The sequence below is a fragment of the Aspergillus heteromorphus genome, assembly GCF_003184545.1.
Source record: "Aspergillus heteromorphus CBS 117.55 chromosome Unknown BO70scaffold_61, whole genome shotgun sequence".
Classification (NCBI taxonomy): Eukaryota; Fungi; Ascomycota; class Eurotiomycetes; order Eurotiales; family Aspergillaceae; genus Aspergillus; species Aspergillus heteromorphus.
The window spans coordinates 68944-84211 of NW_020290466.1; the positions used below are offsets into that span (position 1 = coordinate 68944).

At 26.1% G+C, this 15268-nt stretch overlaps 2 protein-coding genes across 2 annotated transcripts; both read right to left on the bottom strand.

Moving 5' to 3' along the window:
* Positions 1 to 6995: 6995 nt before the first annotated feature.
* On the bottom strand, positions 6996 to 8419 carry BO70DRAFT_375151 (protein HGH1; the record flags this gene model as incomplete). Its single annotated transcript, XM_025545011.1, has 5 exons — positions 6996 to 7808; positions 7870 to 7983; positions 8065 to 8168; positions 8262 to 8307; positions 8399 to 8419. The coding sequence occupies 5 exons, from the start codon at positions 8417 to 8419 to the stop codon at positions 6996 to 6998; spliced, it is 1098 nt and encodes a 365-aa protein (XP_025394301.1).
* A 3071-nt stretch (positions 8420 to 11490) lies between these two features.
* Positions 11491 to 14570, bottom strand: BO70DRAFT_302897 (lipase ROG1 family protein; the record flags this gene model as incomplete). Its single annotated transcript, XM_025539769.1, has 4 exons — positions 11491 to 13162; positions 13398 to 13632; positions 13672 to 14291; positions 14380 to 14570. 4 exons carry the CDS (start codon positions 14568 to 14570, stop codon positions 11491 to 11493), a joined length of 2718 nt encoding a protein of 905 aa, XP_025394302.1.
* Positions 14571 to 15268: the final 698 nt, after the last annotated feature.

Genomic DNA, 15268 nt, shown 5'->3' on the forward strand with positions numbered 1-15268 from the left:
TATAAAATAATAATAAATATATATATTTATAGCTCTGTTTTAATTATATATTATTTATAAATTATTAATATTTTTAAATAATTTTTTAAAATTAATAAATCTCTTAGAAAAATCTTTTATATAATAATATTTTAATTAACTATCTATTTTATTAACTTAAAAAGTCTTTTAATTATTTATTATAGATTTAGATAATATAAATTATTTATATTATTTAATTATAATATTCTATACTATTCTGTTTATTTAATCTTTTTAAAAATTTATATTTTTTAAAAATTATAATAAAAGACTTAAGCAGTATTCTAGAAATATTTATAAAAGACTTTTATAAATTTTATTATTAAAAAAATATAAAATAAAAATTATTTATAGAATCTTTTTTTTTAGAATTCTTTAAAAACTATTAATAAAAATATTTTATAAAATTCTCTAGAAATTATTCATAAAACTCTTTTGTAAATAATTTCTATAAATTTATTTTATATAATAATTATTAAATATTAGATAATCTTACTTATAAATAAGATTAGAAAATATCTCTATTCTCTAATAAAAATTTATTATTATTATATTATTTTAATATATATAAATATAATAGATTATATTTTTATCAATATATATTAAAAGATAAAATAATATTATACTAATAGAATTTCTTTAATTTTTTAATTTTTTCTATTATTTATACAGATAAATAGACTATTATAAATTATTTATAATTATTAAATCTATTCTTTAAAAAAATTATTAAATTCTTTTTCTTTATCTTATAAATCTTTATAAATTATAGTAATATTTAGATAAAAAATAGCTTTTTAGCTTATACTATTTCTTTTTTTTTAATCTTAATATTAAATATATAATAAAGTATAAGAAAATTATCTTATATTTAATATTTTTAAAAAAAACCTTTTATTTTTTATAATTAATAGCAAATATCTATTTTTAATCAGACTTATATTTAAGATTAAAAGTTATTCTTTTAATTTAATCAGAAAAAAATAATAATAATATAAACTTATTTTTAAAAAAATATAATATTTTTTAATAAAATCTCTTATATTTTCTATACTATATATTTATATATTTTATAATATTTAATAATTAGTAATTCTAAGACTAATTCTATAAGCTATTATCTTTATAAAAATTATAAAAAATAAATATTTTAATATATTTTTAGATAAACTGTTAAACAGATACTTAATAAAAACTTATTATAAATATATAATTATTAGTAATGTTTCTATAAATATTAGATACTAATCTTAAAATTTTATTTTTATATACAATTTCTGGGCTTTTTAGTAGATTATTATTATTAATATCTGTTATAATATTTCTAGACTCCTAGTATTCATAATAAAAAATCTTTTTAATTAAATATTATATTTTTTGTTTTTTATTATCTACTATTCTGAACTATTGAATATGTTTAATTTAAAAAATAAGTAATTTTATTATTTTAGTATTCTTTTAAATATTTATTTTTTGTATTAAATATAGATTAGAAAGTATTTTTTAAAATTATTAAAAAAGATATATATTTATTTATTATTAAAACTTTTAGATAGTAAATATATATTAATTATAGTTAATTATTAGACTAGTTTAGATTAGAAAATATTTCTAACTTTAATTAAATATTTTATAATAAAAAATACAGATTATTATAAGATTTTATTAAATTTTTGATTAATATCTAAATTTTATATTAATACAAATCTAGATAAGATTATCTTAGAAACTTGATAATGATAAAAACTTATTTATTAATTATTAAATATAATTATTAATAATATTAATATTATATTTAATATTATTATATTAAAACTTTAAGTTTAATTTAATTAAAATATTTATTTTTATAATATTGTAGTAAATTCTAATCTTATAAAAATTATTAAAAGTCAGTATTATATTTTCTGTTTTATTTATATTATTTAGTTTATTAATATCCTTTTTTAAAAACTTTAAATTAAGACTATTAATAAAGCTGTTAAATATATATAAAAAAATAATAATAAAAGATTTGAGATTTTTACTAATATTCTTTAAATAATTAAAGAAATATATAATAAAAATTATCTATAAGAGACTTTTATAAGATTCTTTAAAAATTATTTATAAAAATCTTTTATAGAATTTTCTAAAAACAATTTAGAAATAATTTTTATAAATAATTTTTATATATCTATTTAATATTTTTTATTTATTATTTTAATTTTTACTAATAAACTTAGAAGATTTTATAATTTATAAATATAAGTTTTTAATATTAAAAATAAGTTTTAATTGATTTAATAATTAAAGTCTGTCTTAGTATATTTTTTTTAATTATAAAATTTAATAAAACTGAATTTATCTTATAATTTAATATATAATCAAACTATAACTAGCTGTAAAGAGTTTTATATAATATTAAAATTATAATAATATTAATTATTTTTATTTTATTTTAAAAGAATAAAAATAGTTAGAATATCTATTTAAATCTTTTTATTTTTTATTTATTAAAGAATAATAAATTTATAATTTATAAAATTTATGATATCTATAATAATCTTCTTAATTATCTTAATCAGTTTAGTAATTAGCTAATATAAAAATAAATATTTTTAAAAACAAAGATTTTTTAAAATCTAAAAAATATATATCACAAGTTTTATAAATATTATTATTAAATTTATTGAATTAAAAATTATATTTATATAATTATAACTATTCTAGATCTTATATTAAAATTAAAAAAATTTAAAAAAATATCTAGCTCGATAATAATAATAATTAATATTTTAAATATTAAATTACACTCAAAAAAATCTTTTATTTTTATTATTAATAAAATTTTATTATTAAATTATTAATTATAATCTTTAATATATTTTTAAATTTAAATAAGATTCTTTATAATATTTTAAAATACTAGAAGCTTTTATCTTCTGTAGTAAATAGTAATATTTAAAAAAACTTGAGATTTATTTTAATATTAAAAATATACAGATTATTGAAGACTAGAATATTAAATTAATAATTTTTATAATTATTTTTATATGAATAGTTATTTAGAAATTACTGATTATTCTAATATTTTTAATTATTAATTATTTTATTATAATTAGTTTTCTATTATCTATTATATAACTAGAAATCTTTTAATTATTATAATTAATAATATTAATATTAAATAATGTTCTAATAATTCTTAAAATATTTATTATTATTATTATTATAGTTATCTATATTTTAAGATTATTAAAATATTTATATTTTAGATATATATTGATTATTTTATTATTATTAAGAAATATTAAAATATTTTTAATAATTTTACTTTAGATTCTATTATATTTATAACTAAGAATTAAAAAAATAATAAGTTAATAATAATTTTCTATATTAATAAGAATAAGAATATAGATAATCTTAATAATAATTATAAAAATAAAATATTATTAAAAAAATTAAGTTTTTTTAGTTTAATAATATTATATATCTTTAGATATAAATATATTAAGCTATATATTCTTTTTATTATTATAATTATTAATTAGAATAATATAAAAAATAATTTAGATAATAATTTATATATTTTCTTAAATAATCTAATCTTACTATATTTAGATTTTTAATACTATTTATAAAAATCTAATATAAAATCTACTAGACTGCTAATTACTAGTTAAAAAATAAAATTAATTAATAATTATTAATCTTTTAATTATATCTAATCTTTCTAATCTATAGTTAAGATTAGTTAAAATAATCTCTTAATCTTAAGTCTTAACCTATTTTTAATTATATAGTTAAGAGAATTCTTATATCTTAATCTAATTATCAGATTATGATTAAGATTAGATTAAGATATAATAATTAGAATTAGATATAGCCACTCTATATATTATAGTCTTTTATTATTCAAAGACTAAAGAAAATATACTAGAATATAATAATTCTTTTTAGATAAAATATTATTTAGAAGTATAATCTTAAGTTGATAATTAATACTATTTTTTAATATAGAAAATAGAGTATTCAGATATATTCTAGTTTTATAAATTAAATATTAGAATTTCGTGAAGTAAGTACTAAATTCTTAATTATTTTATTTTAAATAACATAATTTAAAACAAATATTATAAATTTAATTAAAATTTTTAAAGATATATTTTAATAGATTCAAGATCTTACTATAGTTTATTAAGATATAAATTCTATTTTTAATATAGAATTATATCTAATTATATAGAATTTATTTCAGACAGATGATAATATAGAATATACAGATTTATAAAATAAAATATTAATTATAATTAATAAATATTTTATCTTAAATCTAGAATATAAATTAGATTAAGTTAGTATGATTATATTTAAATTTATTAAAATTAGAAATATACTTAAAAAAAGAATAAAAATAAAGAAATCTAATTTAATCAGCATGACAGCAAAGATGCTTTTATTGAAATAGATTTTTTTAAAACTTATTTTTTTTTAATTATAATTTCTTTAATAATAAATATTCTAATAAATTAATAGTTTATATCTATAACTTACTAGATTTAATAGACTATTATTATATCTCTTATAGTAAGATCTTACTAAAGATAGAATTAATTATAATTAACTTTTAATATAAACATAAAAATATAGTTATAATAATTATAATAATTTTCTAAATTTTTAATAATATAATATATAAATTCTTTAGATTTATAAAAATTAATCAGAGCTTATAAAATAGCAGATATCTAATCAGACTATTTATTCTAAGATAAAAATTATATAATATTAAAATATAGAAAAGCTAAAGTAATAAAAATGTAGTTTAAATAATATTAGAATATAAATAAACTAAAATAACAGAAAGATAGTTTAAACTAGACTTGTTATTATCTACTCATCAGCTTAGGATTTACTTAATCTGGCTTGTTAAGAAAATCTGCTTAAGTAAATAAATAAACTTATTAAATAAGTTCTAGATTAATTTAATTTAATTTAATTAATTTATTAAATCTAGAAATAAATTCTTTAATATTTATATAATCTAGTTAATTAAAAATAATTTATTAATAAAATAAGAAATATCTGCTTTTAGCTTCAAATTCTTTTTTAATTTTTTCTAATTTTCTTTAAATATATTTTATTAAAGATATTAAAATAAAAGAAAATTATATATTATATATATATATATATATCTCTTACTTTTTCTAATTTTTAAAATATATAAAAAAAATCTTCAAAAAATTAGAAAAAAATTAAAAAAAATAATATAATAATAAATTATATCTTTATATATTTATAAATTAAAAAAATTAAAAATCTCTCAAATTTATAATTTTATTTATATTTTTATTATATATATATATTTAATAGAGATAGATATATTATAAAAGTTATTTAAGAAAATAAATTAAATTTAATAATTTTAAATAATTAAGCTATATTAAATTTATTTAAGTTTTTATCTGCAAGCCTGATCAGGCTCTGACAAGTTCTGGGCTCGGCCGAGCTGGCTTGTTGATCCTTCCCAACCCGCTCGGGCTCGGTATTTTGACAAGCCTAAGTTTAAACAGATAATAATTAATTAATCATTAATAGAATATTCAGATAACTAGCTAGTAATCAGACTAAATATAAAATAATAGATAAAATATAACTCAAGATTATAAATAAGATTTTAGAGATAGATATATTATATTTTAATAAAAGATTATATACTTGATAATCAGTCCTGGTAATATTCTGAGATTTTACTAGAAAATTCTGTGGAAGGCTTTGCAGAGCCTTCCTGGGATTGTAATATGATAATATATATCTATTTTAATTAGATTTATTAAAATTTAAATAAAATTTAATAGGTTAAAGCTATTTTAAGATTTAGATTCTTATTTTTATTCTTATCTTTATTCTTTTTTTTATTCTTGTTTTTATTCTTGTTTTTATTCTTTTATTTATTCTTGTTTTTATTCTTGTTTTTATTCTTGTTTTTATTCTTGTTTTTATTCTTGTTTTTATTCTTGTTTTTATTCTTGTTTTTATTCTTATTTTTATTTTATAAGATTAAAAATATTACTAGTACTATTAATATTATTTTTATAAACAGTTTATATTTATTAATATAATAAATATATATATGTAATGAATATATATATCTAATAAATATATATATAATAAATATAAAATATATATTTTATTTTTATATGATTTAATTAATAAATAATCTTATCTTCTGTTTTTTTATCAATTATATTATAGATTATAATATATACTTGATATATATAAAATTATAGAATTTAATTATGAAATTCAAAATAATAATAATATAAGATAATAAAATTTAAATCTTATTATAATTTAGAAAAAAAGAAATATATTTATTATAATTCAAACTTATTCTTAACAGAGCTGATTATAATTAAGATAAAAAAGAATTATTTTATACTTAGTACTTGGATTATGCTGACCTTTTTTCAGATGACACCGAGCTGTAAGCCCTAATACTGCTATATATTCTTTTCTATCAGTAGGTAACTTTCCTACTTTCGTATTACTCCAGCCATGTCCATATCGTAAGGTATAATATTAATAGACACCCGATTTCCTGCCAATGGACCCTACAGCTGTTACTAACTAGGCCTAGCTGCTGGGGCTAAGCCACAGCATCATTATACAGTCAGCTATTATCTAAGTACTTTGTAAACGTTTGTTATTATTACCAAGGCCTGTATCTCACTGTTCATGATTACACCCGGGACAGGGCCTGCTGATACTCCTAACTTCATAGAATCTAGATGGAGAGTAGACTGTCTAAGTATCCAACTAGGAACTTCCCTGGGCGTCTTAAGTCGAACATAAATCAAAGAAAGAAGCTCCAAGAAGGATGTTATCTTGGGAAAATGACAATGCTACTCCTACAGAAAGGCCAAGTGCTCCTTCTAATGGTACCGAGTCTCAATTATTTTCAATACTCTGCTTGGAGATATAATGGTTTAAAATAGTTCCTCGATATTTTGATCCTCGTCCTGCAAAGCTGCACTGTCGTTGTCCTCTCTTGTATCGGTAGCCTGTCCAGGTATATCTTCGCCCTCCTCATCCCGCATCAAAACCTGAACTAGTCTATCGCAAGACTCACGAACTTCTTCATCTTCCACGTGAAGGTGACACTCTCGGACTATAGGGTATAATTTAACATCCCTCAATTTATCCCGCCCTTCACGTGTTGTCGTCAACAGCAACAGGGTTTCCAGGTGCGTTACAATGATACTAGTATCGCTATCTCTTTGTTTGTCGGGCGGCAGCAGCTGGAGATCCGGTAGCATTGTCATAGAATCCTCCTCGGCAAACTCCTCAGGTCCCATGATAGGTAACAGTATATAAGGGAGAATGTTGGCCTCCTCCTCAGACAAGAGCTTGGGATGAAATGGAATGTCGAATGCCACATTTTTGATCGTTGATGCGACTCCTTTTCTTCGGATGGCGCTTCCGTGCTCAGTAAACACAGTGAGTTTCGTAACCGGTAAGACATCGTCATAGTCCTGCCTTGAAGTGAAATAAGACCGCCCCTCCTCGGACTTTGAGAGGTCGGCAAATAAATAAGACAAATAATCGAAATTTGCGTTTTTGTTAAGGACACCTTCAGCTCCTTTCACGAAACAGTCCATCAACTGGTCAATTGCATTGGCGGAGTTTGACACTGCCTCGGGTGTCTTCCGCTTTAATGTGAGCAGTTTCTTCATCTTGTCGGATTTTGCGAGATTGGCAAACAGCATCGACACATCATCCGCATTTGGCTCTTTGACATTCTACCGACCTCATGTTAGCGCAAACGCGCGACGGCCGAAGATATTGGCCCAACGCACTCACAGTCAATTTCACTAGAAGGGTCTCGAGGAAAGCATCATCCTCTGCAAGATTAGCCAGCACCTCTTCGTCGGCCGAGAGGTTGACAAGCATTGTTATGGCATTTTTAGCGATGGGCTTTTTGGAAGGTTGACCGAAAGAGGATCAGCAACCACTCTAAACAACTTAACAACACGGTCTAAGGATCCGAAAACTGACTGTATAATCTCGCACCAAGAGTTTCAGGTCGCGGACTGGCAAGAGTTGGTGGCGCTTAAACATATTGGGTTGGGCAACTGAAAAACCAACGAGATTTTCGCATGCTAGAAAATGCGACTTTTAGAAGTGCACTAATGTATGTCTGCGAGAAAAGTTCGAACCCGAAAGCAAGAGCGCAGTGTAACTTGACAACTTACCAATTTGTCTGATTTGAGTATTTCCATGGTGGAGAAATTCGACCAGCTGGTCAACGACGGCAGATAAAATATCAGTCTCCAAACGAGAAATCCAACTATTTGATCGGGGACCAGCCGTATAGGGCCGTAGAACATACTTCTTCCAATTCAGTAGACATCTTGTGAATTGGTTTGGTGGTAATGAGAAGGAAAAGGCAGACTTGCAAAACCTTACACTGACTGACCTACAACCTCATTCTCTACCCCCCTCCCACCCCTCCTCCGCCCCACTTCTTCTTGGTTGGTGGGGTTCTCAAATTCGTCCGGATTTCTAGCACCGCCTATTTATTGGTAACCAACAGTCCAACCCCTACGCGGCTTACTGCTCCAAGATTGTCTGTAGAAGAATTCTAATATTTTAATAAAATTAATATATTAATATTATCTTTTTAAAAAAATTAATTATTTTATTAAGTTATATTTTTTAAAATTATTATAATATTTATAGATTATTATAAAATTAAGAATTAAATTTAGTAAATTATCTATATATTAAAATATATTCAGAAATCTAATATTATATAATTTATATAAAAATATAAGATATTAATATTCAGATTCTATATTAGATTAATAAATAGAATTTCTTATAATAATTAAAAATATTTTTATTAAAAATTAAATAAAGCTCAGAATCTTGCTTTATTATATTATATTTAATTTTTTAATAAAGAATTTATTTTAATTTAATTAAAAATAATTATTTTAATTTAATTAAAAATAATTATTTTAATTTAATTAAAAATAATTATTTTAATTATAAATAATATATTTAAAAAGATTTATATAGATTTAATTATTTTAATTTTTATAATTAATAAGAGATAATTCTCTAAATAGCTTAAAATATATTTTAAATATAAAAAAATATTCTTAATTATAAATATTATAAAAAAGCAGATTTATAATTTAGAGATATTTAAAAATTAATTTTAATAATATAAAAAGATTATACTGAAGTATAAAATTATTTTAAATAATATATAAAATTCTAATAAAATAGACTTTTAAATAGATATTAAAAAGAATTAATAAATTATTATTTAAGATTTTAAATAATATTCTTATATTAAAAATAATATAAACAGAGAATATATAATTATTATAAAGATAATTAATATAATTAAAAAATTCTTATTTTTATTTATTTTAATATTAGAAAAATATATCTTAAAAAATTAGTTTAATTATATTACAACTAGTTTATATATTAAAGTTATTAAATTAAATTATATAATAAATAAGATAATTTTGTCATAAATTTAATATTCTAATCTTATTATAAAATAATTAATTAAAAAAATATTAATTTTTAATCTATAATTGCTACAGGTTTTATATAATATGTAAATTTATAAAATATTATAAAAAAAATAAAATTATTTTTTTATTTTATTTTTTTATTTAAGCTATATTTTATAATCTTTAGATATTAAAATTTTTTATATTTATAAATATTTATATAATAAAGTAATTATTATAATTATTTAGATTAATTATAAAATTTTTATTAAAAAACCTTTCTAGTAGTATTTATTTTTATTTAAATTAAAATATTTAAATATTAAATTATATAATATAGATTTTATTTAATAAAATTAATTCTTTATAATTTTAAGATGATTATTTAAAAAATAATAGAGAAATAATTTTTTATTTTATTTAATAATATTAATAATTATAATTATTTCTTCTTTAATAATATTCTAATAATTTTAAAATAATTAAAAGCTGTTACTAATTATCTTTCTTATTTAAAAGAATTTAGCTTAAATTATAAATATTATTTAAATATATTAATTAAAAAATATATAATTTAAATATATTTTATTATTATTTTAAAATAAAATTTAAATTAATCTATAGCTATAGTTTTTATTTAATTTAATTAATTTTTTTTAAATATTATTTATAAATAAACAGAGTTATTAGCAGTAATAATCTTATTTAAATTAATTAAATTAAAAAGAAATATAATATTATTAAAAAAAACTTACTTATATATAAAATAAGAAAAATTATAATTAAATTATATTAATATATATTAAATTAAGAATTAATTATATAATAAATCTAAATATTTAAAAAGTTAGAATAGCTCTCAAGCTTTATTTTTATATAAAAAATATCTAATTTTATTAAAATTTAAAGAATTAATAACTATTTAAAGAAATATATTTCTTGTCTAATTATATTAATATATTAACTGTGTTAAGATATCAGGATCGCCCTATAGACAATCTCGGAGCGGTAAGCCGTGTAGGGGTTGGTTAGATGCATAGTACCGTAGTACAATAAGTAAGATAATTCAGATATCATACGGAGTATCTACTCTGTACCTAAGTCGCCTACAAGGCTGCTAGTACTCTGTACCCCTATTAGCACGACATAGGAACATCTAGAAACTAATTTAGGGTGTTGATTTTAATCGAAGCTCTCCCTGCCTACGCACAGCCAACTTAACCTCCCTGTGTGTTTTACGACACTCGATAGATTGTTAAAACTGTAGCACAGTTATGCAAACTATGATAAAATAGTTAGATCGATAAAAAAGCTGAGCTACATTGGCCAGGTGTGTCTGGTGATTAACGGGGTGTGTCGGTCGAACACGAGCCTAAATATACTCTCATTGACGTAAGAACATGGAAACTCAACTGACTTACATATTAGTAAGGAACTAGCAAGCCATCCGGCAATAACCAGTGAGCCTGATGCCAAGGCAGAAAAGCTCATCAAGGGCTGTGAATTAGGATGTTGTTACTGGAAGGTTTCCTGTATGAATATGCCAATGTAACATATGTTAACTTTAAGAGAAAATCACAACTGATTTTCATATACTTCATATGTACAAGGCTAGGCGATTGGTTCTTATTAACATATGTACATGTTGACATAAGTGCAATGTCTATATGCATCTTCCTTGACGGACCAAAAAAAGTTATGAGTGAACGGGGCTGATGATACATGCAAGCCACTCGGCGTCCAAGAATGAAGTCGAGGACACAGCTTCCAGACTCCAAATGATTATCGGTTGTTGCAGCCATGGTATCTTTCAGTTCCAGGGGCATTTGCAGAAATCGCATGTCTTCCATCTGGGGCTTATATGCGCCCGGCCTGGTTATGTAAAGATTGATTTACTGATTTCCACCATCAATGGGGTTTCAATGCCTTACCCAGCCACATGTCTGGGCTAGGCTCCTGGCGTGTCTCCAAAATGGGTATTGACAAGGTGTTGCACGACGGGCCAACCATATGCATTTGTGAACATCCGCCGTACAATGATGTTATTGTGAGCATCGGGTTCAAGGCGAACAAGGACTTTCCGCCATGACAAATTACGGTGGTATGCCCTGGCAATTTTCTCTTCTAGTTTTAGGCCACTCTCGGGTTCGTTAGCAGGGTGTGATGTTCCATGGGAACCTTCTGTCGATACAGGGCGCGCATTCGAGGCTTTATTTTGCAGAGAGCCAATTGTCAAGGTTCGTCGTTTAGGAGGAATCGAGGGTGGGATATCGTCAGGATGATAAATGCGGTCGTGGAAGATGGTCCTCGATCTAGATGTAGGATCAACAATGAATTCTAAGGGAGGGAGCGGCGGCATGAGAAGGTCACTAGCGGATTCGAAGAATGTAGTTTGTGGTGGGGCATGAAGTCCATCGCCATGGTAGTGACTATCTATGAGATCGCCCAGTGTATCAAGAGTCTGGCTGCGTTTGTAAATTTTGGTCTGTTTATTTCCGGGGTATGTCTTTGATGCCTCCTTCGGCCGCAAGATTGAGAAAATTCTGGATAGAGGGCTAATCGGCACAGGTGGAGGGAAGACTTCTTCCCGTTTAGGATCAAGACCGGAGCCGGAACCACCAAGATACTGACGTAGATCGGGAGATTGAGAACCAGTTGAGATTTCAGACAAGGCTGTAGAATCTTGCTGTGGAGGTGCATTTACCATTGGCCAGGCTCCGTTCGCCTTGCTATCTGGATCACCGGCTCCTATCAATTCGAGCTCCGTGGATGGTTGAGCGCTCGGAGACTTTGAGTTAGCCCCTGTTAGTTCTGCCCAACCCCATTCAGCCATGGTGCCGACAATGCCATTACCTCTCCTAGCCTTTTCAACTCGGTCGAGGCCTTTCCAGTCAAGGAATAGCAAGCAAGATGTTCGCAGAGGGACTATGCCGTCGTTGACCACATTAGAGTAAATTGTGCGATGCTCAAACTTTGATAGAGCCTCATGAGCAGGTCCACAAGGTAAGACCCTTAGCAAGGGTTTAGAGCGAGCATCCGACTGTCCGTCCGTATTCAGAGAGTTTCCTTTGCCCCCTATAATGGTTTCCCAGCCACTCCTAACTCTGGGTGCTGTCCAACTGAGACCCAAATCCTGGCCTGTCCGACCGACAAGTCCAAGGTCCAAGGCAAATCGAACATAGACAGGATTCTCGTTGCTGAGCCCAAGGAATGGGGTCGCTAGGGCTATAAAATTCACAGGCCTGACTTTGTCAAAGAAATGGGGGAAGTGCTTTTGAATATATGCGATGGCGTAAGTTTGGACAAGGCCTCCAAGCGAATGCCCAATGAAACTGATACTGGTAACCTGGTGAGCACCTCCCGTAATGATTGGTGGTCCTGCGATATCGCACGACCGATAAGATTTGGTAGAATCCCTCGTTGCAAATTTATATGATGAAAACGGCCTGTGATTATCCCCTGTATCATTACGGGATATGGTTGTCTGATCAGGACACACCATGAGCAAAACATACTTTGCGAGACGCTTGCCAAGGTATTGAATTCCACGTTCCGTACGGGTTGCGTTTCCAGAAAAGCCCCTTACTATGACCTGCTCATCATCGTGGTCTTCCGAGTGACTCCTGGCATTATGTCAGTTATCGTTACGATGAAACCGAGGAGAACATTCTGAAAGTTTCGAGATAAATGCAAAGAACGATAAAACTTAGGGCAGTGGTCATAATTTAACACGAAACAAAAGGAGGGGAAACGGGGAGGAAGGGGTCCTCAAGGCAAAGGCGACGGAAAATTGTTTCAATTGGTTACTGCATGGAAGGCACTGCAAGGTCAATATAAAGAAAATACTCTACTCACCAGTATGGGGCAGAAGACTGCTCTGAGCGTGGTTTGTGCGAGCCACGTCCGCTGCTGTCATTTCTCGATCTATTCCTCGCTACCTTGGCTGCGGCCTCGATGCTTTCCTTTAAATAAAGCATGTCTGCACCCAAGTTGCTGTGTAGTCCATGGGTCAATACAACAAGATGGACTTTCTTTGAAGACTTTTTGTTCTGCGACTCATGTGTACAGTCACAATGCCCTGCTGGAATCCCTGTTTCATTTGCTAGTGGTTGCTGTTTAGGCAAGTTACCCGTTTCCCCTTCATTAAGTTCAGACAGTGGAAGACAGGATGTACCCCAAAGGCTAGCAGTATCGTCTACTAGTAAAGTGATCGATCGTGAGTAGACGCCTTTGGTAGCAATCACTTGCTTGCCTCTTGTCTCGGACGACCAGTGATCACTTATCTGAGCAGGCTTAGGCAATCCAGCGGTGTATGATCCACCGGCAGATAGCGATTCTACCGAGTTTTCATCACGACCAACCAGGAGCTCAAAGTTGACTGTGGCAGTGCTGGAGAACACCACCTGTGATATTACCTCAATAATCCACGTCATACATCCACTGGTTTCGGCTTCATCCGCGTGTGATGTCCGCTGGCCATGTTGAGGATTCCGAGGAACAGTCATGGTTGCGTTCCACGTACCTCCTGCTTTGAGGTACGGTTCATACTGTGGAATCGTCTCGGGTGCTTGTTGAACAACGCCAATGTTCGGGTTGAACGTAGACGGATAGCACGACGCATACAAGGTATATGGACCATGAAGATATGCAGCTCGCAAGGGAAGTGCAGAGGTGTTCTTGATTTTCACATGTAACCTGGCCGGGGTCGGGAGTATATTGTCCGCCGAAGGTGTGTATGTTAATGTGTATCTATTTGAGTGGGGGCATCAGTACCAAGGGGTTTCAGGCCGAACCACATAATTGGTTTCAAGGCAAGAGTCAAAGAGGGCAAACAGACCTGACTACCTCACCTACACGGACACTGCCAGCCTGGTGAATCAGTAGCATTTTAGAAGCTTGGCTGGGAAGCGTAGAGTCTGCGCGCCACCCATCAAGATTATAGAACTTGAACTGCTTCTCACTACCGGCTAATCTCAATCCCTGATCCGGTGTCTGCGATGCGGAATATGTTCGCGGAGATATGAACATGGAGTCTGGATATGGTTGTTCCCATCATTGAAGAGATCAGAACACTGGCACCCCCTAAATGTCAGAGAGACCGGGTGATGTTTACCCGTGACTCCCTTGGTGGCAGGCGGTGGCGGGTTTTCACTCAATATGCAGATGATGACTTTGGAGATAGCTACCTTATCACATAGGCTTGGATGTGAATAATGATGTCTGGTCAGGCAAACAACTGAATCAGTGCCAAAGTAGGTACCCTGTACCCTGTACTCTGTACTCTGTACAATCATTCAGTGAATGATAAATCAATGATTATACTTTTAGTCTTTTACACCCCCTTATCTGACCCATTTTGACTGCCTTTACTACATTATAATTTTATATATATATTTTTAAAATAAAATATATTAATAGAATATAACTATCTAATCTATAATAAAAAGCTTTTTATTATTATATAAAATCTTAAATAATAAAATACTGAATTATAAATAATATAAAACTTTTAAATAATAATTAATTATAAAAATCTAAAATATTTCTTTTCTTTGAGAAAACTAATTAAATATTATACATAATAATCTCTATTTTTAAGCCAGTTTTATTTTAAGCTAATTTATAAAAATAAAAGCAAGTATAAATAAATAAATATTTTATTATAATATAAATAAAATATATTTATAAATAAAAATAATTATTTTTAAAGCTGTATAATTTAATTA